The sequence below is a fragment of the Herpailurus yagouaroundi genome, unplaced genomic scaffold (genome assembly GCF_014898765.1).
Source record: "Herpailurus yagouaroundi ecotype Mexico unplaced genomic scaffold, PumYag 67690, whole genome shotgun sequence".
In the NCBI taxonomy this organism is placed as follows: Eukaryota; Metazoa; Chordata; class Mammalia; order Carnivora; family Felidae; genus Herpailurus; species Herpailurus yagouaroundi.
Genome location: NW_024420490.1, coordinates 4,634,858 through 4,661,594, shown reverse-complemented (window position 1 = coordinate 4,661,594; position 26,737 = coordinate 4,634,858). Strand labels below are relative to the sequence as shown.

General features: G+C 40.2%; 1 protein-coding gene across 3 annotated transcripts in view; it reads right to left on the bottom strand.

The window, feature by feature from the left end:
- Positions 1-26,737, bottom strand: part of PPEF1 (protein phosphatase with EF-hand domain 1) — a 108,825-nt gene that overhangs the window by 39,393 nt on the left and 42,695 nt on the right. For all 3 annotated transcript variants that reach the window (XM_040468261.1, XM_040468263.1, XM_040468262.1), the window contains 3 exons: positions 24,410-24,573; positions 14,961-15,075; positions 11,351-11,397 (listed from right to left, as the gene is read on the bottom strand). In XM_040468261.1, the coding sequence (XP_040324195.1) occupies positions 11,351-11,397; positions 14,961-15,075; positions 24,410-24,573 (326 nt within the window). The remainder of the gene's footprint in view (positions 1-11,350; positions 11,398-14,960; positions 15,076-24,409; positions 24,574-26,737) is intronic.

The window sequence follows — 26,737 nt, the reverse complement described above, 5'->3', positions numbered from 1 at the left end:
TAAAGTTCTATCCCCTAATAAGCTAGAATTCTTGAAGGAGACAGAGGACAATTTTATTTAAAAAAAAAATAATAAGAGGACCACAAAATAAAGAACAAAAAGGTAATAATTCTTAGCATTTAAAATGTGCTATTCAGATTTAAAATATCAATATATTAGAGCTAATTAAAAGAAATAATGATTGGAAAATACATTATTGACCTGAAAGAACAGATGAAAAATCTCTTACACAGATTAAAAAGCAAAATGATGGAAACTGTAAGGAATGAGTAAGAAATTAGAGTTCAGAGCCAAGAGAACTAATATGCCAGTAATAATTCCAGAATCAAGAAAGAGGAACAGATGGAGAAGAGGCAAAAATTACACAAATAAGAGAGGGAGACTTCTATGGTTAAAAAGAGACTTCATCCTGAAGTTTGAAAGAGCTCACGAATCCTATGCACAATTGATGAGGGAAAAACATCCCTATTACCTGGTAAAAATCTTAGAAGCTGCTAGACAAAAAGAGCAAGTTACAAAGGGAAAAGAATCATCCTGGCATTAGACTTCTCACATGCAGCAGTGGGAGGGAGAAGACGATGGAACAAATCTACAAACTAAAGAGAGAAAAGGACTATGAAGCAAGAATTCTATATTGGCCAAGACATCATTAACTTCCTAGGGTGACAGAAAATATTTGCAGATGTGTAAAGGGTCAAATATCAGCAGCAACATCATCGGGGTGGAAGAAAGACATATGTGAGTATGTAGTGATCTAATACCACAAAAACAATGAACATGTATTGATTGTGTGTTATGTGCCATACACAATTTTAGATGCTAGAAACACAGAGGTAAATAATACAAAGTCCCTGCATTCCATGAGCTTGCATTCAGAGAATATAGCACCCACATGCCCCACAGAGGAAAACACTCAAGAAAATATCCTAACCAAATAACAGCACAGTACAAAAAAAAAAAAGTTCTCAAGCCAGGGAAAGACCCAGAAGAAAGAATATAGATGTGAACAACACACCTTTCAATATAAATCAACAGTGATAATGTGTAACTTGCATTTAAGTACTAAGCAAGGATTCTGGAAATAAAAGAGACATACTATGAAGAAAAGCCTAATAATGGTCAAGAACTAAAAATATGGCATGAGCTGTAACCAGAATTTGCAGGAGAGCTCCACAAATCTCATCCCAATGGGGGACATACATGGAAAGTGTGACAATAAATACATTTATCTTGTTGGAGGAGAGGGAGTATAATGGTGAAAGAAGAAAGTTATAGCTATTTGAGAAATATATCCACATACATTATTTATCAGAAATGTCAAGAATGGGAAAATAACTACTAATGAATGAAAAGCACAGTAAAAATGTCAAAGAAAACAATAATAAAGAAAACTTTACCAGAACAGCAAAAAGAAAAGGGAGAGGATGAAGCAAAGTGAAGTAAATAGTAAACAAAGAAGAAAATTTTTCAAAAACATCTGCTGTTATACTAACTGTGAATGGGTTAAATTCTTCCATTAAAATATCAAGATTACCAAACTATATTAAAATACAAAACTCCGATATATACAGTTTGAGAGAAAAACACACCAAAAATAGATAAAGGAAGGTTGAAAACAAGGTAAATACAACAAATATAAAACAAAAATGTAGATACTGATACTAGACAAAGTGAAATTTAAGATTAACAGTGCTAATAAACACGGTCACAAAGCAACAATATGTAATAGAAGGCACTTATAAAGAAGGTACAATTCATGAACTTGTATTCAACAAACAAAAGAACACATTTTTCCTTCATATATTTAACTATTATAGATGCAAGAAGAAACTGTTTAAAAATACAAACACAGGATGGGGCGCCTGGGTGGCTCAGTCGGTTGAGCGTCCGACTTCGCTCAGGTCACGATCTCACGGTCTGTGAGTTCGAGCCCCGCATCAGGCTCTGTGCTGACAGCTCAGAGCCTGGAGCCTGTTTCAGATTCTGTGTCTCCCTCTCTCTCTGGCCCTCCCCCCATTCATGCTCTGTCTCTCTCTGTCTCAAAAATAAATAAATGTTAAAAAAATTAAAAAAAAATACAAACACAGTGAATTATTTAGATTGAATTATTGTTTTAAAACAACGTCTACAAATTCTTGCAACACCCTTTAAAAGATGAAGGCTAACTTCCCTCTTCTTGAATGTGGGTTGGATTTAGTGATTTGCTTCTATGAATTGAAAAAAAGAAAAAAAGCATGACTGATGGTGTGCAGCTTTGGAGACTAGGCCATAAAAGACACTACAGCTTCCTTCCTACTGTCTCTTTTGCATCACTCACTCTAGGAAAAGTCAGATGCTATGCCATGAGAACACTCAGATACCCTGTGGAAAGGCACGTGTGGCTCTTTTGCCCATAGCCAGTGAGGAGCTGAAATGCTGTGCCTGCAGCCATGTGAGTTAGCAATCTTGGAAATGGGTCCTTGAGCCCCAGTCAACCTTTCAGATGACTTCAGCTCTAACCAACAGCTTGCCACCGCATGAGAGACCCTAAGCCAGAACCATTCAGCTAAGCTGCACTCAAATTTCTGACCCACAGAAACTGTGCAATACTAAATGTTTATAGTTTCAATGAACTAAGTATTGGGGTAGCTTGCTACACAGCAATATATAACATACACATTTAGACAGATACATTAGAAACTGAATATGTGGGAAAATTGAATATTTAGGGGCACCTGGGTGGCTCAGTTGGTTAAGCATTAGACTTCGGCTCATGTCATGATCTCATGGTTCGTGAGTTCAAGCCCCACATGGGGCTCTCTGCTGTCAGCTCGGAGCCTGCTTTGGATCCTCTGTCCCCCTTCTCCTTGCCCCTCCCCCCACTCACAGGCGCACTTTCTCTCTCTCAATAAACATTTTTAAATATTGAATATTTGATCAATGAACTTAATTTAATAAATGGATATATGAAGAACTTTACATCCTACAAGTAGAGAGTAGAATTAATTCTTCATATGTCTAAGGACACTTTATGACAATTAATCATGTACATGATTTCAAAGAAATCCTGAGTAAGTTCAAAATAATAAACATGTCGTAGGATATAGTCTCATGTCATAATCCAATAAAATTTGAAATAAATAATAAAAATATGATTCCAAGAATTCTAGCTCCTTTAATTAAGACCCTTGGAAATTAAAAACTGTAGTGTTAATAAGCATTAGATTAAAGAGAAAATTAAAAGCAAACTTACAAGTTCAATCGAAGACTCAATTAAAACTAACATTAGAAAAGATGTGTAACCTTAAATGCCTTCATTATTAAAGAGGATGCACATGAAAGACTATTCATCTCAGGAAATTAGAAAAGGAACAATAAAATCAATCAAATAAAGATTAAAGCTAAAATTAATGAAATAGAAAACAAACAAAAAAGAAAAAAAATACATAAAGCCAAAGGATGATTCTTTGAAAGACCAATAATATTGATACTCATCATGAGCCTGACAGAGGATGAGTGAAAAAAGAGAGAATTACAAAATATGAAAGATGAAAGAGTAGAAAAAAGACATAAAGACAGAGAAGTAGATAAAAGAAGTACATATATGTAAACAATATGATGGCGACATCTATGATGTACTTTTACAGTCTAGAGAAATGTAAGATTTCTCTGAAAATAAGAAACTATCAGAAATGATTCAAAAGAAGTAAAAAACTTGAACAGTGCATCTCCTTGTGGCTTTCTAGCAGAGCTGTATCTCCAGTTTCTGTTCTCTTTTCTTTTTAATGTTTATTTTTGAAGGACAGAGCAGGAGTTGGGGGGGGGGGGGGGGAGAGAGAGAGGGAGACACAGAATCCGAAACAGGCTCCAGGCTCTGAGCTGTCAGCACAGAGGCCGACACGGGGCTCGAACCCATGGACTGGGAGATCATGACCTGAGCCGAAGTGGGACACCCAACTGACTGAGTGCCCCAGGCGCCCCAGCTCTATCTCCATTTTCAAGAGCAAATGGTTTTAATGTTATTTAAACCAATGATTCATTCCCATCCTTGAGTGCACACTGAATTCACTTGAGGGATTTTTAAAAGTCCCCGGGTGGGGGCGCCCAGCTGGCTCAGTCAGAGGAGTGTGGGACTCTTGATCTTGGGTTATGGGTTGGAGCACCATGTTGGGTACAGAGATTAGAGATTACTTAAATAAATAAGACTTTCTTTAAAAGTTTTTTTAAGTCCCCAAGTGTCTATCAGACTCTGAGAGTAGGACTCACATTCAGTACCTTTTTTTCCAATTCCCTTCGGTGACTACAATGTCAAGTTTGAGAACCAGGGCCTTTAATTATTCCAAACCACAGAAAAAGATGAAAATCTTTTCAATTCACTTCATGAAACCAGCATAACCTTAATACCAAAATATGAGAAAAGCATTTAGTGGTCTAAAATTATATTTATTTATATTTTTAATTTTTTTAGTTTTGTTTAGAGAGACCACAAGCACATGTGCACATGCACATGCATGAGTGGGGGAGGGGCAGAGAGAGAGGGAGAGAGAGAATCTTAAGTTCCACGCTCAGTGCAGAGCCCGATGCAGGGCTCGATCCCACGACCCTGGGATCATGACCTGAGCTGAAATCAAGAGTCAGATGCTCACCTGACTGAGCCACCCAGGTGCCCCTAAAATCACATTGATTGTATCTGATAATAAACATGTTTTCCACTAGGATGACAAACTTTCTTGCATTAGAAACTTCTCATCTCCAGTTAGGCCAAACTTTGTAGGTATTTCACCTCTACTATGAGCAAAGAATGATGAATTCCTTTAGCCAAACCTAATTTTAAGCCCCAAATAGTAATGGTCACCTAGGTCATCCACCTTATACAGCACCATTGACACCCAGTGAGTTTTAACCTTTTCAAAAAATTACACATGTTGTCAAAAGGCTAAGATTTGTGATAATGAAGTTCATTCAATAGAATATGTCAGAGTCTCTGAAAGTGACTCTAAAAGGCGTCTTCAATGTATACTGAACTCCTGTACGTGTTAAGCCTCTCAGAACAGACACTTCAAAAACGGCAAGGTTTATTTGAATGTATAAGATCTGTCCTACTGGTTCAGTATTAGTCATATTACTTTATACATATGAGTTCAAATACATTTTTGTCTTAGAACAGCAAGGAAATTAGAAAACCGATGCGAAGATGAGGAGCTAAGTGTCCCTGTACGTAAACTCTCTAGGACGTCTGGGCTTCCGACTACTGAGATTTGTCTGGTTTTCCTTCAAAGAAGCAAAAACTGCTGCTGTAACCCATCCTTCACTCAGTTCCAGTAAACCAAACTCTCTGGCTTATTCTGTAGCTAATATACAACAAATCGTCTATGGCATGGAAACGAAGTTGACAAATACAGAAAACCCAGGGCAACTACAAACCCTGAACAGCATTCAGATGACCCGGAGGGGAGACACTAGCAGACCACAGTTAATTAACTGGAATGGAGACAAAGACAAGATGTTTCCCTATATTCTCACCTATTTCCTCCTGAAGCATTTTACAATCAACATCTAGAAGTTATGCCTTTTTTTTTTTTTTTTTTTGCTCAAACAATAACCTCTGGACCTCAACTCCGCATTATTTTAATTGTTATTTCTTTTGCCAACCCTGTTTTAGAGATCTGTTCTTCTGATTGCAGCACACTGCCTTCATCTCAAAAGAAAAGGAATTGACCACTGTGTAGTATGGAGCGTATCAGTGAGAGAGAAAAAAGAAAATATTTAATGACCTTCTCGAGTGGAAAATCATGGGCACGGGGAGTGGAGAATGGTAGGGAAGAGAGAACGAAAAGGAAAACAAGGTGGCATGGACAGCATCAGTGTGACATCCACAGGGTTAAGAGTTAATTCGCTTCTCTCTGTCCATGAACATCTCTTTTTCAGCTTCAGGAGGTCTCCACTCACAGCAGCAATTTAGCAAACTAATTTGCCAATACTTGATCTAAAATTCCAAGCTTTCCATTCAGTGAGGAGAAGTCTCGTAATTTTAGCAAGGCTAATTAAGGCTCTGAATGAAGTATTTCAAATCGGTCACTCTAATTAAGCAAAAGTGGCTGATTAAAATTAACCTTTTCAGAAAATAAAATCTAAAAATAAACCTAACTAATGCCATGTAAATTGCTTCACTTGATGATATTTGAAGCCATATAATGTTGAGATGCCCTTTTAGCAAAGGTCTGTTACAATGTGGTATCCAGAGGAAAGAATTCTTTTCAAACCCAGACAGGATTGCAGCTGTAAATGTCTAGCTTAGTCTTAAGGTGCTCCATGGCAAAATTTTTAAGGACGACCGAATATGAAAGAAACCCAAATCTCAAAACCAATCATCGAAAGCAATCACTGGTATGAATCCCATCGGAGGAGGTGACATTCAAGACAGTCCGTTCAAGGAACTTCAGTAATTTAGCAAGTGCCTAAATCCCAGTCACTAATACATCCCACCCTGAACTGTCCTGTCTTTTCATTAGTTGACCTTCACCACTAAACTGTAAGGTCTCTGGGGCTAAAAACTGCACTGTAATCAGACTACACTGCCAACCCTTAGCAGAGTACTTCATTCATACCCGGTGTTTAATAAATACACGTGAAAGGAATAGACTGCACATTTGTCTTTGTGTCTTCTCAGTTTTTATATAGTGCCTTGAACACTGCAAGGATCAGACAAAAGTTTATTAAATGAATAAATTAGCGGATAGGCTCGCTTTCGTGTAGGATTGGTTATAACGATACAAGTCTTGAACCAAACCAACCACTTGGATGAAAAGCAAGCAAGGCACCTCAGGGATCCTACACTGTGTGGTATGCCTTTGGTTGGCCTTGGGCCAGCCCTGGCCTGCAGCCTACTCACCCTAAACCACATGAAAGAGCCGACAAGGAAGAAATTGCCTAGCAAGACGTCAACTGAAAGATGAGTAACAATTTTGCCTTCATTCAAAGCCTGGGGGTTCCCCGGTTTCTCTTTGGGGCTGACTGAGAGGAATCGGAGCATAATATAAACTGTAGTGATTTACAGCTCCAAAAATCTCCAACGGGAGTATTTTGCCAAACTATCCTCTGCGATTCAAGTTCAATCAAAATCTGAACAAAATACATTTGGATAAACCAAATAATCCATAAGTTGCTAATTTTAATAAATTAATGAAACCATAAATTAAACAGGGATCAGTTAAAGCACGGTCACTAGCTGCTTCTAAATAGAAGACAGAGAGAGCCCGTGGCTTACACTGAGGTGACTCAGTCCTGCGCGCTCCTATGAATGAACCGGAGGAAAGCACCAGGCGCAGGGCATTACATGTAACCAGGAATCAAAACCACATTGTTGATGCTGTGAATATTGCAGTGAGCATCGGCCACCATCACCGAAACTCTACCATTGCCTGAAGCAATCGAGAGATTGCTCAGGTCGGAGTTAACACCAGCTGTAATCCCTGCGCAGCCACCCTTGTATCTGAGGCCACCAGGGAAACCCACCCCCCACCTCCCCTTCTCTCGCCTTATTTGGAAGATGTTCTTTCTTGCCTCCTCGTCTCTTTCCTGGCGCATTATGCTTCTCTCAACTAATCTTCCCTTATTTTGTTTTCACGTTCTTTCATCCTCCGATACCTAAGACCCCATAGTGATACTCACTCATACCGTAAGCATCGCTGAGATGAATTTTCCAGATCACTGAAGCTTACTCCTTTAAAAACTAAAATGCGTTTTTAAATTCCTTTAACCATTTTAACTAAGGGTTTGGAAAGTGTGCCGTCCGTTCTCTTTACTTCTTAACGGAGCGCACGCCGGAGCCCCTCGACACTTTCTTGACCATGCAGGCTTGTCGATCTAAGCATCCCCTCAGGTCCTGCTGAAAAGGACGGAACTCTCTTCCCTGCATATATTTCCGACCTTGTGCTAACAGTTCTAGATCTCCTGTGCCATTTAAGAGCTCTGCTTTTCATTGTCGTCCTTGTTTCTCACTTCTGCCTTTCCCCTCCCCCTCCCTAATTGGCCGTGGGGTGGGAAGCCACACAGGCCAACTTGGACCAAGAAGGTGTCAGGATGGGAGTATATGTTCATAGGTCTTTGAGTGAGGGCTCGGGGCCCGTCCGCTCAGGAAAGTTCACTGGCTTTGTGACAGCGACTTCAACAGCTCAGAGACCCTTTTTCCTTCATTGTGGGGCCGGGACCATAGGAGTGTTAAGCGAAGGTAAGTCAAGGGCACGGGAGCTCGTCCTCCGGATAGGCCGGGCGGCACCGTCATCTGCATTCGAGTAGAAACACCGTTTCCCCTGGTCTGTGTGCCTGGTTGCAGACTGTACTCCACCCCTGCGAGCCTACCCTCAGTCCTCATTTAAACTTCGGACAAAAAACGAGACAGAAACAGGGAAAATGCTGACTTTCGCGAGTGACAGCACCCTGTGAAGGAGCTTCCTCAGACATCTCTGTGCGGCCGCCCTTTCATCTCCAGGCCTGCAACTCGGGATGCCCACCAGGCCCTTCTCGACACCATTAACCACGGCACCTTTTCAAGCTTCTTAGAGCGGAACCTTGCTGTCCTCGGTGGCCCTTCCCTCAGTTTTCCCTCTCAAACCAGGCGATTTCCAGATCCTTGTGTGCGTGGTTTATCCCACATCCAAGATGCATCGTAGCTGCTTCTTGCTCACGCTTAATGAGATTCAAATTCATGGCTCCTGCAGGCTTCTGTTTTCCAAACATCCCTCTCACCTCCCTCTACCCAAATCCCTCTCAAGTGAGACCGCCCTACTCTTTTCACTGCTGGGCTCTCAGTCTGCACTTCTGGAACGCTCTCATTGGTTAACTCTCAAAATACTTCTTGCTTTCATGTGAACGCTATATTTTCACCTTCGGTTCTTTTTATGGTACTTCTTGCCTCCCACCTCCTCCTGTTCAGCCTTTACGTTAGCACTTTCCAGTTTCCTATGTTCCATACCGCTCTGCTGAGAGAATTAAAGAACCCCGTGGCAATTTTCTCCTTTCTCATCTGTCTACGCCAGAGTCCGTGCCCTGATCACACCTTAACATCTTCAACTACCTCTCAAGAAATGTGCTTTTCTGTCTCAGAAGTCTTTTTTCTCTTTTACTTTACTCAACTGTTTTCCCTTTTATATATCTCCCCAAACCTCTAAACACATAATCGCTAGATTTTCTCTTGTGGTTGTGTCCCATATCCTCCCGCCCCCTCTTCCTTCCTTCGACCGTCACTGTCAGCAATGGCAGGACTGAACCTCCGAACATTTTATATGGTGCCGCGTATGGAGTTAAGCGGACCTCATTCCCCAAACTGTGCAACTCCTTGGGGTCCTCTCACGAGTCCACTCTCCCTCCGCTGCCACAGAGTTCCAATATGGCCCACAGAATCCCCTTTTCATGGTAGATAAACTCTCCTCTGCCTTCAACTCATTCGGGAAGACCGCCCTCTGGAAATCTGGGCCTCCCTTAAGGATGCTGCTGGACTCCTGACTCATGCAGCCCTCTGGAAGGGAAGGACTCATTCCTCCACAGGATGGATACCTCAGGGTCAGGAGCTGGGGAGGGTTCACATGCCCCTCAGAGGCGCTACAAGACCAACACTTTGCCAGCCTCAGGTAAAAGCCTCTCCTCCTTTCTAGTCCATGACCTCTGACTGGCCTACCTTGCCCACTCCTCACCTCACAGTCCTGTGGTCAGCTCATTTAACCCACCTGCTTTCCACTTCCACATCCCCGACCTCCTCATCTCCAATATTCTCTTTCTCGCACTTCGGCCGGCCGCATTCGAGACTCCACCTTGAACGTGCTCATCCCCTAGGACTATTCCTCATATAACTGCCTACCCTTCCTGCTTCCCAAGGCCCTGGCCCCCGTCAGTCTGCTCCCTCAGAAAGCATGCCAATCCTGTAGTCTACCCATCTGTCCCGGTTGGCTGGACCATCCTGACTCCTCTTCCTTCCCTGCCCAGCTTGGGTTCTGTCACTGATCTCGGGAATTGCTCTTTAACTGGCACCCTCACCTCCCTACCAGAAAAACTTCGGGTGGACTTCCTGATGCCAACCTAAGTTCCTGGGCAGCTTCCTACTTCCTCTGCTCCCACCCTCCAGCTATCAGGCTCTAGATCCTTGCTTAGGCCTCCTGCAGTCTCAACGGAATCTTCTCCTAAGAGCAGCTCCATTCATCCACTCCTGGTTTGGCCCTCTCCATTCCCTTCTAAACCTCCACTCCAAATGAATGAAATAAAAAAAAAAAACAAACCTTGCATCTCTATCATAATTCATTACTTTAAAACATGCTTTTGGAAAAAAAAAACATGCTTTTGAATATCTGTTATTCTATCCACAAGACAGCTTTTGTGGGGTGGCAGCTCAAGGATATTACAGCCCAAAAAAAAAAAAAAAATTGAGTTTCACAGAGGCTACGTGGCTTACTTAAGCTCTCACAGTATCCAAAGAGTAGAAATGATTGGCCATCATAACAATCAAAATATATTTTCTTTCAACCATCTGAGACACCTATGCTGTGCCCAGTTATTCCACACACTAGTTGTAGGGACTGACACATTGATCAAAAAGAGAGATAAAGGGGAGCACCTGGGTGGCTCTGTGAGTTGGGCATCCGACTTTTGATTTCAGCTCAGGTCATGATCTCACAGTTCATGAGTTCGAGCCCCATGTCAGGCTCTGTGCTGGTGGTGCCGACTCTGCTTGGGATTCTCTCCCTCCGCCCCCCCCCCCCAAAAATAAATGAACAAACAAAAAGAGAGATAAAGAGATGACGGCGGAGGTCACCTCAAGATCACTTTTCTTCATGCATTGTCCCAGAAGCAAATATTCAGGTTTGTTATTGCTGGCTCAGAGAGAGAAATGAATCTGATCGAAGATGCAGAGAAATTCCATGCCAGCCAGCTGCTGTCTGCCCTCTGTGTAGACCCCACAACCAAACCCCAACAAATGAACAGGAGTCACAGCGCTGGAAAAGCAACTGAGCTCAGCAATGGTGAATCAGTGCGCAAAACGGATTGCTCCTCTCTGCATCCTCTGCCATCTAGACATTTCTGATGTCATAAAGACCACAAACACAATCAGGTGCAAATCGTAATGGATATACAGATAACAGTACTATCGAACAAAGACCCAGGTTAATTTTTTTAAAGACATTTGTATGAAATACACGTTAAAAAGCCAAAAGATATCCCTCTACAAATATTTCGGCTTCTTCGATGAAAAAAAAAAAAAAAACAAACCGTTACATACATCTGAATCTATCCGTATCCCTAATAAAACTAACACTGTTATCTGCCCTGGGACTCTCCTCCCCCAGCAAAAATACAACTATTTAGCCAAATAATTATTTACCTTATAGAAGATCAAAAGAAGGTCATCCAGTTTCCCATGCAAATCACCTGCAGTGCAAATGAAAAATCACTCTTCAGTAGGAAACAAGAAAACGCCCATTTTGTTACAGAATTTTTAAACAGAAATACTGCTGATATACTCCAAGCATTCTCAGGGCACTGGGGTTTTCCCCATGATGGTATGAATTCAACAATTTGTTTTTATAGCTCTCTTTTTGTCCCCTTTCCTCTGGGAGACGGCATCTGATATTACAATTACCTGTTCACTCCTACCATTTATGCAGCGCTTAGCTCACTCTGTGCCAAGCACTGCATTAAGGGTTTACGTGAATTATCCTGTCCAATCCTCACAACCACTCTATGAGATGGGTATTGTTTTCACCATTCCTAGGTTACAAAGGAGGCTCAGAGTAGTTACCCGGTGCAAAATTACCCAGCTACCAAAGATCAGAGCTGGAATTCACACCCAACTTTACTCAAAACTCAAGCTCTTCGCGATTCTTCTGTATTGTTCATACTGTAATCTCTAGGAGAGCAGCGATAGTATATATCAGTCGGCATTAAATCCCCAATGCCTCTCATAGTATCTGGTGCATAATAGGCACTCGATAAATACATTTCATTGGTAAATGTACAGTTTTTTAAAGCCATGTATTAAAGAATATGCTCGAGCAATAGCATCTAAAATTTAAAACTTGTGACTTGTGGGGCACCTGGGGGGCTCAGTTGGTTGAGCGTCTGAGTCTTGATCTTGGCTCAGGTCGTGATCCCAGGGTCATTGGATCGAGCCCCACATCAGGCTCTGTACTGAGCATGGAGCCTAAGAGTCTCTCTCTCCCTGTGCCACTCTCTCCCACTTGTGCTCTCTCTCTTTCTCGAATTAAAAAAAAATTGTGAGTTGGCATCCTTTTGATGAGACAGTTACAGGAAATAGAAATGAAAGCATGGCTTTATAAAACTCAGCTAACTAAAGGACACCACATGAATATATGCAGATATTAATTAAAAATTAAGAGTGAATATTCAAAAGCCCTATTTGGATAATTATTTCTAGGTAAAAGATCTGTCTTTCATAAGCTCTGATCATAAATTTTTATTCTTTGCATCCAACTTGATTGCCAAATAGAATCTAATATAGAAATACCTTTCCTCAGGTTGCTTAAAATCCTACAACCAAAATTAGCCAAATATATGCAATGGAAGACTCCAATTATGAGAATAATTAAAATCCTGTGTCACCAGCACTTATTTATAAAATGACTATAATATTGAGAGCATATTAATGCTACTGCATACTTAAATCTCATTGCTTTCATATGATCTTATTCCAATTCTAAGGAAATAAAAGTGGAAGGACTTTTTACTTACCAATTAAATATATTTTAAAAATCATTTTATTTTCCTAATTTTCTTTAGGGGGACCTGCCCTTCAAAGATTTGGGCAGACAAAATTGTCACAGCTGGCATGATAAAAAATGAGCTGGTTTCAGCATATTAGGAATTGAGGCTCTAAAAATATTTTTAACTTCTAGTTGGACAGCAATAGATAAAATATGAGCTATCACGGAAAGACAGCCACAGAGAGCAACTTCCACCGCAAAGAAAAACATGAGTGCAGGATTGGTTATCTTTATAGCATGACTATAGACTAAAACACCTTCTATATTGCACGTGTATTGAGAACAATGTAGCGTGTTGAGATGTTCGTGTAAATAAATGCATCTGGACGCTAAAATAATGGTAAAATTTCATCACACTTTCTCTCCCTTTCCTAGTACCGTCTTCAACAGAAGAAGTTTTTGAAAAGACAGCCCCAGTTTTGAGTTTTGAATGATGACCAAATTTATCTAAGTTCAATAGGGCTCTAAGGACCGAAAATAATAAATCCTATGCTAAGGTGCTCCCTCCAGCAGTGGTGCTACACGGAAAAACGTCTGGAAACAAATGCCCAAGACGTGGAGATCTTTAAGTGAATAAACTGTCCAATCAATCCATTCCCTAGTCTTTGTCTCCTGATGGAAAACGAACCATCAGAGAGATGTGTGATAGGACATATGGGGCTGCCTCTAACCTGGGATGCAGAGGACCTGATTTTTTATTCTGACTATGCCACTAACTAGCTGAGTGAGCTTGCGGGTGGTGGGGGAGAGTCCCCACATAGAAATTCAGGGAAGGAGGGGCTCCTGGCTGGCTTGGTCCGTGTAGCATGGGACTCTTGATCTCGGGGTTGTAAGTTTGAGCCCCATGCTGGATGTAAAGATTCCTTAAAAATAAAATCATTACAAGAGAAGAAGAAAAAAAGAAAGAAAGAAAGAAAGAAAGAAAGAAAGAAAGAAAGAAAGAAAGAAAGAAAGAAATGCAGGGAAGGCGATACACTTTCCTCTCTGCACCTCAATTTCATCCACAAGAACAAGTGATAGACTAGTCTCAGTAAGAACCATTCAGTTCTTACACTGTGGGATTCCAGGACTCCCTTGCCCTGTAATTAATTCACGTCTTGTAGATCCTTTTACCCAAAGATAAATTTGCAGTGGCAACTGGGGGTATACTGGAAACACATGGGAGCAGATCTCGTGTTCTCTTAAGCTTATTCCATACACTCTGGTAGCATATACAGCCCTGGCCCCACAAGCTTCATGGGTCGGCACGGCTTCCTGAGCTGCGTGGCCTCAGATTCTTAATCTCTGAAAAATCAGAGCCGGTGAGGCTTTGAATAAAAGGCGCCCACTGCTGAGACGCATCGTCTGTTAGGCAGAGATGTGTTGGCCTCATCAGGTTCGAACTGCGTCATTAAAGATGCTTCAGAAGCCCGAGTCAGGTCGCTCTCACCACTGTCAGATGCTAGAAATGGAAATGGTTTCCCTCGATTGTCAAATCCGCTTCTACCTGACACGGTAAAAGAAACACAGGCTACACTTTGATTTGGAAAATAACAATCAGTGCTTTGTAACCTAAAGGCCTAATTAGAAGTTAAGGGAACTGCTGTTCCTTCCACGCACCCCATTCTCAAACAGTTGCAAGCCTGCTGAGCACCAACTGTGTTGAATTTCAACGTGTACTGTTTCTTGAAGCAATATCCTGCCAGGCTGGCCTATATGATAACAAAATCTCCAGCCTTGTTATTTAGAAGAACAAGGAACAGATTTCTAGGACATTCCCACTCTTCTGAAAGCTGCAGAGACCAGTTGGAAAAATCTAAAACAGCAGCCAAGGGCAGAGAAGAGTTGCATCTCCACCCTGCCTGGGGCTTTTCGCCTCCCAGCCTAAGCGGCACATAGTGGCCCACCTAGGAAAAGTAATATGGAACAAAGATAATGAGAGCTAGACGGAGGGCAAGGAAGGCTTATTCCACCCATGGGTGGTTTTCCGTATTAAAATGCTGCCTGCCTTTATAAAAAGCCCTGAGTTCTTTAATTTCTCACATAATTAATTCCTGCCAGCTGGTATGCAAAACAAAGACAAGACGGGGAACGGTATTATCATGATAGATCACTCTATATTAACACTTTTCCCTTAATACGGTCCAATTTACACGGTTTTCGAGTTAAGCAAATGATGTAGAACCAAGGCGCTCCTAAATATTAATTTGGCAGCTCTGCCCTGAAACTTACCGCAGATTGTTATCTCTTTGGAAGGAGAGGTTTTTACGTGAGTGAAGTTCGGCATTTGCTTCAGGACTTTCTTGGTTTCAAATAGCACCTCTAAGACGTAACGAGCATGAAGTATCTGTGAGGGTGAGGCAGAGGAAAAATATATAATGAACTAGCAAGAAAAGCATGACTACGTAGAAAGCTATAAAGGTGGAGCATATGAGCACATTTCTGGAAGCTATATTGCAGGATAATCTCTAAATTACTCTCAAAAAGGGGCGCCTGGGTGGCTCAGTCGGTTAAGCGTCCGACTTCGGCTCAGGTCATGACCTCGAGGTTCGTGAGTTCGAGCCCCGAATCGGGCTCGGCGCTGACAGCTCGGAGCCTGGAGCCTACTTCGGATTCTGTCTTCCTCCCTCTCTGCCCCTCCCCTGCTCATGCTCTGTCTCTCTCTGTCTCAAAAATAAACATTAAAAAAATTAAAAAAAAATTATTCTCAAAAAGATTATTCTAGCACTGTGTCTGGCATATAATAAGCCCTCACTAGATATCTGCAAATTGAATGAATGAATGGCTCCTAGGACATTTGTACTTTCATGGGTTTTTTAAAATGTTTTTATTTATCTTTGAGAGAGAGAGAGCAAGCGAGAACACATGCAAGCAGGAGAGGGACAGAGAGAGAGGGGAACAGAGGATCCAAAGAGGGCTCTGAGCTGACACCAGTGAGCCTGATGCGGGGTTTCAAGCCACGAACCACGAGATCATGACCTGAGCTGAAGTCTGATGCTCAACTGACGGAGCCACCCGGACGCCCCTACTTTCATGTTCTTAACTGACATCACCCATTCACAGAACATCTGTGATTATTCTTGGTCCTTAGGGCCCAAGAGAAGTGAAAGGGAAGAAAAAAGAGTCCCTTGCCCCAGGGAAACATGCAGACAAAAATGAATAAATAACAGAGAAGGAGGGAAAGGAGAGAGAAAGAGAGAGAGAGTGTGCAAGATGGGCCGCTTTGCATTTGTTTGGGACATCCTGCCACCTGGGATGGCAACCTGGTGGTGGCGCTGGGTTCCCAGATCTCACAAGGCAGCCAGAGCAGCCCCAAGAAACCCCTGAGCCAAGAATCCCAGGTGTGGCCCAATGTTGGGTACACAGACGTGAGAGTTTACGGAACAGCAAGTGCATTTATATACTAGTCTAAATACAAAACATATTCCAAACCCAAATAAACCATTTGGATTATCTCCTATTATGACTGTTCATCCAATTGCTCTCCTCCAATTACAGTGCTGATGACATCATTGTTTTGGACAGATTTACTCCGCTTTCTCCACTGGGCTTTTTTTTTTTTTTTTTTCATATGAAATTTATTGTCAAAGTGGTTTCCATACAACATCCACTGGGCTTTTTTTGTTTGTTTGTTTTAAATCGAGTATGTTATACTCTCTCTTTTTTTTTAATTATAAAATATTCCAAATACATAATCCCCAAAGTAATATAGCCGATACAAACTGAACAGATGCTAACACCACTTCATGGGAAAGGACTGTTTGTACCGCTTGAAATGGGGCTAGCTGAAATTGACATGTGCTGTGAGTACAAAATACACACTGGATTTCAAAGACTTATAAGAAAAAAAAAAAAGGAAAATGTCTCCTTAACCACTTTTAACATGAGTACATATTAAAATAATAATTCCATATGTTGGATTAAATAAATTTAAAAAATTTTTTTCACTTATTTTACAGTTTTAAGTTTATTTTGTAATTTTTTTATTAAAATTTTTTAAAAGCTTTTTTATTTTTGAGAGAGAGAGAGAGAGAGAGAGAGAGAGCGCAAGCGCAAGCGTGAGTGAGGCAGGGGCAGACAGACAGGGAGACACAGAATCCGAAGCAGGCTCCAGGCTCTGAGCTGTCAGCACAGAGCCCAACGTGGAGCTCGAACCCACAAGCTGTGAGATCATGACCTGAGCCGAACTCAGACGCTTAACCGACCGAACCACCCGGGCACCCCTATGAAGTTCATTTTTAAAAATAATCTCTACACCCAGTATGTTTTTACTTTTTTAATGTGACTACTGGAACATTTTAAATTATGTATGTGGCTCACATTATATTTCTCCTGGACTGTACTGGTTTAGATTATTAAAGGCTGAGAGAGGGGTCATATCTACATATTGTTCGGATACTGCTTCGGGTATGGGATTCAGAACAGATGGAATCCTTTATTCCCTTGGAACAATCTGGCTCAGTGTCTTAAAATTTCTATTTGCAGAACTATTAAAATACTAAAACTATTTTCTAACCCAGACCCCCAAAACATGACTTAAGTTTGGACAATTTTGATGATCAAATATATTTTTTAAGGACACGGATCAGGATTTTAGGCAATGTGAGAATCAGGAGGAAAGAGAAAGTCGCCCTGGATGGAGATTAGTGGAGAGACCTGTATTTCCTGCCTCTCCAAGACCTAATGAACTGCTAAAGATCTTCTCCACAAAAGCATTCGAAATCCATTCAATCCACAGCTCGAGTCAAATGTTGAATGTCAACTTTCCTTCAGCCACATTTTAAGGAAATTTTGAGGAACAGGCAAAACACCTTAAACCAATGACTTATTTCAGTTTGCACATTTAGTCTATTGATTCCCAACGTTGCACTTAACTTGCCACTGCAGATTTTCTGGTCTATTTGCAGCATTAATCAGAGTAAGCGCTGTCTGAAAAGGCAGTTTTGTTTTGTTTTGTTTTGTTAGTGAAAAAACATTGAGGATATGCTATGACAGAAAGATCCTAATATTAAAATAGTTTTTCTGGGGCCTTTTAAAAAAAAAAAACAACTTTTTTTTTTTTTTACCTTTTTTATTAGTAGTTTTTTTTGTTGTTGTTTTAAGTAATCTCAACACCCAACCTGGAACTCAAATTCACAACCCCGAGATCAAGAGTCACACACTCTACACACTGAGCCAGCCAGAGGCCCCTGGGCCCATTTTCAACTGGCTAACATCACTTGTCTAATATCAGTACTTGCTTACAATGCTGTCTTTCAGTAACATTATAATTGTGTTTACAGTTACAATATTAAATACTCAAAAGAGTTAACTTACATGTTGGTTTCCACATTTACAAAGATAGAGTAAACAGCAACTTAAAATATTCATATTCTTTTAGAGATATTGAAGTAGGAAAATATTACTTTTAAAGGATGTTTATTTTTATGAAAGAGTAAGTTTTCAAATGAAAAAAGTTCAATTTTTTAGTTGAAATAAAAAGTTAAATAGTTAGAAGGAGTATAACTGAAAAGTAATTTTCCTTCTTCCATGGGCCAGTCCCTAAAAACAGCCTATGTTAAGAGTGTCTTGAATATCTTTCCAGAACATATTCTATGCGTTTGCAGGCATATAAAAATTAATATAACCAGATGTGAGTAGGCAATATTAATATATGTTATGATATATTCTTTTCTATAAATATACAATCCCTCGAATAAAATGTGGGGTATATTCACACAAAGGAATGTTATTCAACTGAAAATAGGAATAAGAAATTGACGCAGGCTAAAACATGGATGTACCTTGAAAACATTTTGCCAAGCGTAAGCCATATACAAAAGGCCACATGTTATATGATTCCATTTGTATGAGATGTCCAGATTAGGCAAATTTGTAGAGACAGAAGGTAAATTAGTGGTTACCAGGGGCTAGGGAGAAGAGGGTATGGGAAGTGACTGCTTGATGGGTACAGGGTTTTGTTTTGGGGTGATGAAATGTTCTGGAACTAGGTAGTGGTAACGGCTGCACAACATGTTGAATAAACTAAAAACTGCTAAATTGCACACTTAAAAATAGTTAAAATGATCTATCTTATGTTATGTGAATTTTATCTTAATTTTTAAAAGTATACATATATTTACAAATGGGAGCACACTGTACTTTACCTTGAAACTTTGATTCTTCCCTTAACAACATAATTTTTTCATTTTTATAAAGTCAGAATTATTGATCTTTTCTGTTATAGATCCTTGGATTTTTGTCACATCTTTTATCTCCTGGAACATATTAGGCATATTTATTTTCAACTCTGAGTCCCAATAATGCCATTATCAAAATATTGGTCCTTTTCCATCGTTTGTTGTTTGCCTCCGCTTTCTGTCATGAATCTTGTATCCCCCTATGCCTTGTGGGCATATTTGTATAAAGTTAATATTTGTATAAAGTTCTGGACATTGTACATGAAAACTTGAAGAAATAATTTGAGGCCAACTTTCTTCTAGAGAGGATTTACTTTTTCTTTCGGCAGGTGGCTAGGAACACCAGCTATCTAGGATAATCTCAATTCAATTTCAGGAATTAGATGATTCAAAGTTTTGCTTCAATCCCTATACAATCAGTCTACTTCTAGTTCGCCCTTACTCCTGGGGTATGCCCGCAGGGTCCTAACCTAAGAAATGAGGGTTTGGGGGTAATGTCAGAGAAAATAATGGAATAGGTAGCTCCCAGGTCCTATCCCTCCATAGAAACACTGAAAACTCAAGCCAAAAAACTGTCAGAATCAACCTTCACAGAACTTTGGTTAACAACGTTTACAGCAGCCCAACAAATCAAAACGAATCAAAAAGAAGGCAACTTAAAAAAGGCAGTGCAGGGGCGCCTGGGTGGCGCAGTCGGTTAAGCGTCCAACTTCAGCCAGGTCACGATCTCGCGGTCCGTGAGTTCGAGCCCCGCGTCGGGCTCTGGGCTGATGGCTCGGAGCCTGGAGCCTGTTGCACATTCTGTGTCTCCCTCTCTCTCTGCCCCTCCCCTGTTCATGCTCTGTCTCTCTCTGTCTCAAAAATAAATAAACGTTGAAAAAAAAAATTAAAAAAAAAAAAAAAAAGGCAGTGCAAGCAGGAAGTAAAGGCTAAAACAGGTTTGTAAACAGTCTAGCTAAGTAGTGAAGGAGTGTACCAACACAGAGGCCATCTTGCCTCTCTCTCTCTTTCTCTCTCTCTCTCTCTCTCGTTCTATCTCTGGTGCCTGGTGTTCAAGGAAATCTCTGTCAACACAAGCTGAAGACAAAATAAAAGAACACCCCACTCAACAAGAGCAGGCTACACATTTTTTAACAAGAGCACATGGAACATTCTCTAGGATAGACCAGATGTTAGGCCGCAAAACAAGTCTCGATGAATTTAAAAAGATTGGGATCATGTAAAATATCTTCTCTGAACACAATGGAATAAAACTTGAAATCGGTAACAGAAGGAAAACTGAAAAATTCACAAATACGTAGAAATTAAACAACATACTCCTTTTTTAATGTTTATTTATTTCTTTTCGAGAGAGAGAGCAGGGGAGGGGCAGAGAGAGAGAATCCCAAGTAGGGCCCATGCTGTCAGCGCAGAGCCTGATGCAGGGCTCAGTCTCACAAACCATGAAACTATGACCTGAGCTGAAATCAAGAGTTGGATGCTTAACCAACTGAGCCAGCCAGGTGCCCCTAAACAACATACTCAAACAGTCGATGGGTCAAAGAAGAACTCATAAAGGATATGAGAGACCACTTTGAGATGAACAGAAATGAAAATGCAACACACCAAAATGTATGGGATGGCAGCAAAAGCAATGCTCAGAGAGAAATTTACATTAAAAAAAAGAAAGTTCTCAAATGAAAAGCCTAACTTGACACTAAGGAACTAGAAAAGGAAGAATAAACTAAAGCAAAAGCTAGCAGAGGAAGAAAATAAGGATTAGAGTTCAGATAAATGAAATAAATAACAGGAAAACAATAGAGAGAATCAACAAAACCCAAAGTTGGTTCTTTGAGAATATCAACAAAATTGACAAACCTTCAGCTGGAACGACAAAGAAAAACAAAGAGAGGAAATGCAAATAACTATAATCAGACATGAAAGTGAGGACGTTACCACCAACCTTAAAGAAACAAAAAGAACGATAAGAGAATATTATGAATAGTTACACACTACCAAATTAGATAAATTAGATGAAATGGACAAATTCCTGGAAACACACAAATTCCCAAAACTGATTCAAGAAGAAATAGAAAATCTGAACAGATCTAGGACAAGTAGAGATTGAATCAGTGATCAAACATTCTAGCAAAGAAAAGTCCAAGGGCAGCTTCACTGGTAAACTCTACTGAACATTTAAAGCTTTAACACCAATCCTTCTAAAACTCTTCCAAAACACTGAGGGAGAAGACACAATTCCTAACTCATTCTAGAAGGCCAATACTATCCTGATATCAAAGCCAGATAAAGACACCACAAGAAACTACATACCAATATCCCTTATGAACAAAATGCAAAAAACCTCAACAAAATAGCAGCAAACAAACCCCAACAAAATTTTAAAAAGAATCACTGACCTTGACCCAGTGGGATTTATTTCAGGAATACAAGGCGGTTCAACACAGACACAAAATTAATCAGTGTAATAACACACATTAATAGAGTGAAGGAAAAAACACATGATCCTTTCAATTGATGCAAAGTATGTGACAACATCTAACAGCTTTTTATGATAAAGCCACTCAGAAAACCAGGAATAGAAGAAAACTTCAACGTGATGAAAGGCATCTATGAAAAACCCACAACTAGCATCAAACTCAATGGTAAAAGACTGAAAGCTTTCCCACTAAGATCAAGAATAAGACGAGCATGCCTGCCCTCACCACTGCTATTCAACATTGTACTGAAAGTTCTAGCCAGAGCAATTAGGAAAAAGAGAGAGAGAGAGAGAGAGAGAGAGAGAGAGAGAGAGAGAGAGAGAAATGGCATCTAAATCAAAAAGGAACAACTAAAGCTATCTCTACTCTCAAATGACAAGATCCCGTAGATGGATTATTTCAAAATACACACACACACAAACTACTAGAGCTAATAAATGAATTCAGCAAAGCAAAGTGGCAGAGTAAAAGCTCAACCCACAAAACCAGTTGTCTTTCTATATACCAACAATGAGCAATCCAAAAGGGAATTAAGAAAGCAATCCCTTTTCACAACAGTAATCAAAAGAATAAAGTACCAAGGAATACATTTAAGGTAGTGAAACACTTGTGCGCTGAAAACTAGAAAACATGGCTGAAAGCAATCAAAGATAACCTAAATAAATGGAAACACATCCTGTGTTTATGAGGTGGAAGACTTAATATTGTCATGATGGTAATACTAACCAACGTGATTCACGGATTCAATGCAGCCCCTACCAAAATCCCAATGAGCTTTCTTTGCAGAAATGGAAACACCAATCCTCAAGTTCACTGCAAGGGAACCCAAATGCCAAAATCCTATTGAAAAAGAACTAAATTGAAAGATTCATAGTTCCTGATTTCAAAACTTACTACAAAGTTACAGAAATCAAGACAATGTGGTAGTGGCATAAGGATAGACACATACACAAATGGAATCGAATTGGGAGTCCAGACATAAAACAAGACATCTAAGGTCTATTAGTTCTCAACGAGGGTATCAAGACCACTCAGTGCAGGGAAGGAACAGACTCTTCAAAAAAAGGTGCTGGGACAACTGCACGTGCACATGCAGAGAATGAGGTTGGCCCCCTACCTCGTGCCATATACAGAAAGTAACTGAAAATGTTTCATGAACTAAATGTAGAGCTAAAACTATAAAATTCTTAAAAGGAAAAAGAAGGGGTAAATCTTCATGACCTTGGATCTGGCCATGGCTTCTTAGATATAACACCAAAAGCACAAACAACCAAAGAAAAAAATAGATAAACTGGACTTCATCAAATTAGAAACTTTCGTGAATCAAAGGACATTATCAAGAAAGAGAAAAGACAATCTACAGAATGAAACAAAATTTTCAAACCATATATCGGATAAGGGATTTGTATCCAGAATATATAAAGAACTCAAATAACTCAATAATAAAAAGACAAATAACATGATTTTTAAATGGGCAAAAGATATGAATAGACATTCCTCCAAAGAATGTGTACAAATGTCCAGTAAACAAGAAAAAATGCTAAACATCTTCAGTCATTGGGGAAATGCAAATCAAAACCACAATGAGATACCACTTAACACACAACTAGGATGGCCATAATAGAAATAAAATTAAAAAGAAAAAACAAAAGCAAATAACAAGTGTTGGCAAAAAAATGTGAAAAAATTGGAACCCTCCCACGTCACTGGTGGGAAGGTAAAATGGCACAGCCACTGTGGAAAAGAGCGTAGCGATTCCTCAGAAAGTTAAACAGAGTTACCATATGACCAAGCAGTTCTGCTCCTAGGCACATATATTCAACAGAACTGAAAACGTGTTTATACAAAAACTTGTAAGTGAATATTTGTTTAATTTTTTCACGTTTATTTTTGAGAGAGAGAGACAGAGTGTAAGTGGAGGAGAGGCAGAGAGAGAGGGAGACACAGAATCTGAAGCGGGCTCCAGGCTCCGAGCTTGTCAGCACAGAGCCCGATGCGGGGCTCGAACTCACAAACAGTGAGATCGTGACCTGAGCCGAAGTCGGCGCTTAACCAACTGAGCCACCCAGGCGCCCTGTAAGTGAATGTTACTTCATGAGAGCCAAAAGGTAGAAAAAAATCCCAATGTCCATCAGTGACAAATGAATAAATGAAATGTGGTATATCCATATAACCGAATATATATATCCACATAACATGCATAGCAATAAAGGAGAAGTTAAACATGCTATGACATGAATGGACATGAATGTACCTTAAAAACACGCTAAGTGAAAAAGCCAGACCCAAGCGGCTACATATTACGCAATTCCATTTGTATGAAATGTCCGAGAGAGACAAATCCCCAGAGACAGAAACTAGACTAGCGATTGCCAGGGGTGAAGGAGAAGGGAATGGGAATGGGTATGGCATTTCTTTGTGAGGTGACAAAAATGTTCTGGAATCAGATATTGGTGAGGGTTGTGCAGTTTTGTGAATATACTAACAATCTCTGAATTGTACACTTTATTTTTAATTGAAGAATTGTTGACACACAATGTTACATTAGTTTGAGGTGTAGGACAGTGATTCGACAAGTCTACACGTTACCCTGTGCTCCCAAGTGTAGTTACCATCTGTCACCATACACCATTACAACACCATTGACTATATTCCCTAGGCTGTAGCTTTTATCCTCACGACTTACTCCATAACTGAAAGCCTGGATCTCCCAGTCCCTTTCGCCCATTTTGCCCATCCCCTCACCCTTAAACAACTCACCTTAAAATGATGCATTTTATGACATATGAATTATAGCTCAGAAAAAGAAAAAAAGGGAATGCAGTGAGCCTATAGACAGGAGATTTCTGTACATCCGAGGAGACTTCGGTTTAATAGGTGAAGCAAAGCAGAGGATAACTCTCAGTATGAAGCTTTTCCCCAAGAGAACGCATTTCTGCTGCAGTATTTTCATCCGTTCATTCAACGGATGGTCACTGAGCACATGTTATGTACAAGAATCAGGGCAGTATCTGCTTCCACTTGCCTGTTGTTGCTTGAAGGCGTCAACAAGTAAGTCAATATCAGTAAAGGTGAGAGGAAACTGCAGTCGAGGACCGTTATAGGAGTTTGGGACGTCTACAAATGCGACATAGTCCTGTCTATCCTTGTAGTCCTGGAGGGTGCTACCGAAAAGTCGAGCAACTATTTCTGGAAAAGGAAAGACATCACCATACTTAAATTCAATCGATACCTTGTTGAATATCGAGCCTGTGTAAGGCACTGTGCTACATGTTATGAATACCAAGATATCTCACATATAACCATGAGGAAGGATCTGTTCTCAGATCATTAGGTATATTCACATGAATCACCCTCCTCCCTTCCTGAGTGGATACTGTATCAAAGCAGTGAGTTGATTGGTGGAGAGGAAAAGGAGAAACACAGGGAAAACTGGTCAGCCGAGGTACTCTGATGCTCTGAAACTACCTCTACCTTTTTTGCCCACTCTTACATCTTGGATTTTTACAAATAGGGCTGAAAACATAACAGTGCGTTGTATTTGATTCAAACATCTGTGCTATTCATGATCTACAGAAAATTAAACTGCAATATTCAGTTTTTCCCGTGAAACACTTCAAACTTTACCTGGCTGTAATCGATTTGTTTCTCTCTTCAGATAGAAACAGATTTTTTTGGTGTGATTTTTTTTTCTTCTTGTTAACAAAGCAAATAGAGTTAGATGACGAACCACAGGCAGAAATACCCAAAGGGCCTCTCATTCAGAGACACATTTCTACGTTAACAGATTGTTTGCACTGCCCCTATCAGTAGGGGCTGAGACTCAGAGTCCCTTTCTTGCTAGACTGCCTATGAAATAGCCAGCCCAAGTACAGAAATCTGGCCAATTCAGGTGGAGTAAGATGAAAGGGGATACGGTATAGACTGATTGCAAAAGTGACTCCAATTGTTCATCCCAACTCCTAGACTTGCTCTTTTGCACGTGATTTGCAGTTACTCTCACCAAAGTCTACAAGCCTTGCGTGCTTCCACGTTCTCTCTTTTGAACCCACGTGACTACCAAAAAGCCCAAGCTAGTCTAATGAAAGCTCCAAGACTATGGGGAGCAAAACGGAGTCACCCCAGTCAAGGCCATCCTAGATCAGTCATTAGCCAGCTGATCTCCGAATACATGAGTGAATTCTAGCCAAGACCTGAGAAAAACCACCAAATCAAGCCTGCCAAGATCAGGAGAAGCATTCAGATAACCTGTAGATTTGTGGGCAAAAAGAAATGTCTCTTAACCTGCCACCGAGCTATTGTGGTTGTTTAACACACAGTATTATTTCCTTAATAGATAACCGCTTATTTCCTTAATAGACAACCGCTATAGAAGATGACAATGTACACTTCAACTCATGAGCATTGAATTGCTACCAAGCCCATCAATCAGAAGTTCTGTGCAAGAAGTTTCTATATTTTTGAATATTTAGAGTGGACATGTTTGGAAGGTGTGACGTTAGCTGATGTAAATAGAATACGTTTTTTGTTTTTTTCCACGATCCATTTGTGCTGAGATTACAGTTAAGAACTAAAGTTGAAAACTTTTTTCTAAAATAAGTCATATTTGGTAACTTAAACACGCTTACTAAGTTACTGTATACTCCAATACTTCTTTGGTGGTGGTTGATGATGTTTTATAAGAAGTTAAATTTAGGAATAATAATGTCTGTCTTCAGTGTGGCCCAGCACAGGGTATTTTTCTCATTTGGATTTGATTTGAGATTTGAGAATAACTTAATTATTCCATTTTATGTTTGAAAATTAGAAACGCAGAGGAGCTTGGTAAATTTTATCTCAGATTCCACTCTGCAAGCAGTAAAGCCTAAATACTCCAGTTAACCGTCTTAACGATCATACCGCTCCATTCTTAGAGAGAAATCTTCCTAACTCTATACATGAAAATATCGGGCTCCTCTTGGGCAAACAACAACAACAAGGAAAAATAAAAAGAGCCCCACCAGCCTCACTAGATTATCTTATAACTGACTTATTGAGTAAACCCAACTGTGTGAAGTACAAGCATGAAATGATTTTCTTTTCCCAATCACTGCCTTCACCTATGCTCTGTCCACTCCCCCTTTCTCATCAGCTGGCACATCAAGCCAATTGCATCAGTTCCAGTCATTAAAGTGCAGTCTTGTTTTTTAGGAACAAAATTAAAATATTGCTTTTCTTCTTTAAAATGCACAAAAAAAGCTGGGTCTGGCCCTTCTTTCCATACATTCGTTGACCTCCAATCCTTACAAGTTCCATCTCCCTATGCCAATTCTTAGAAAAAGCTACCCAAAATGAAATATCAGTAAACATCAAA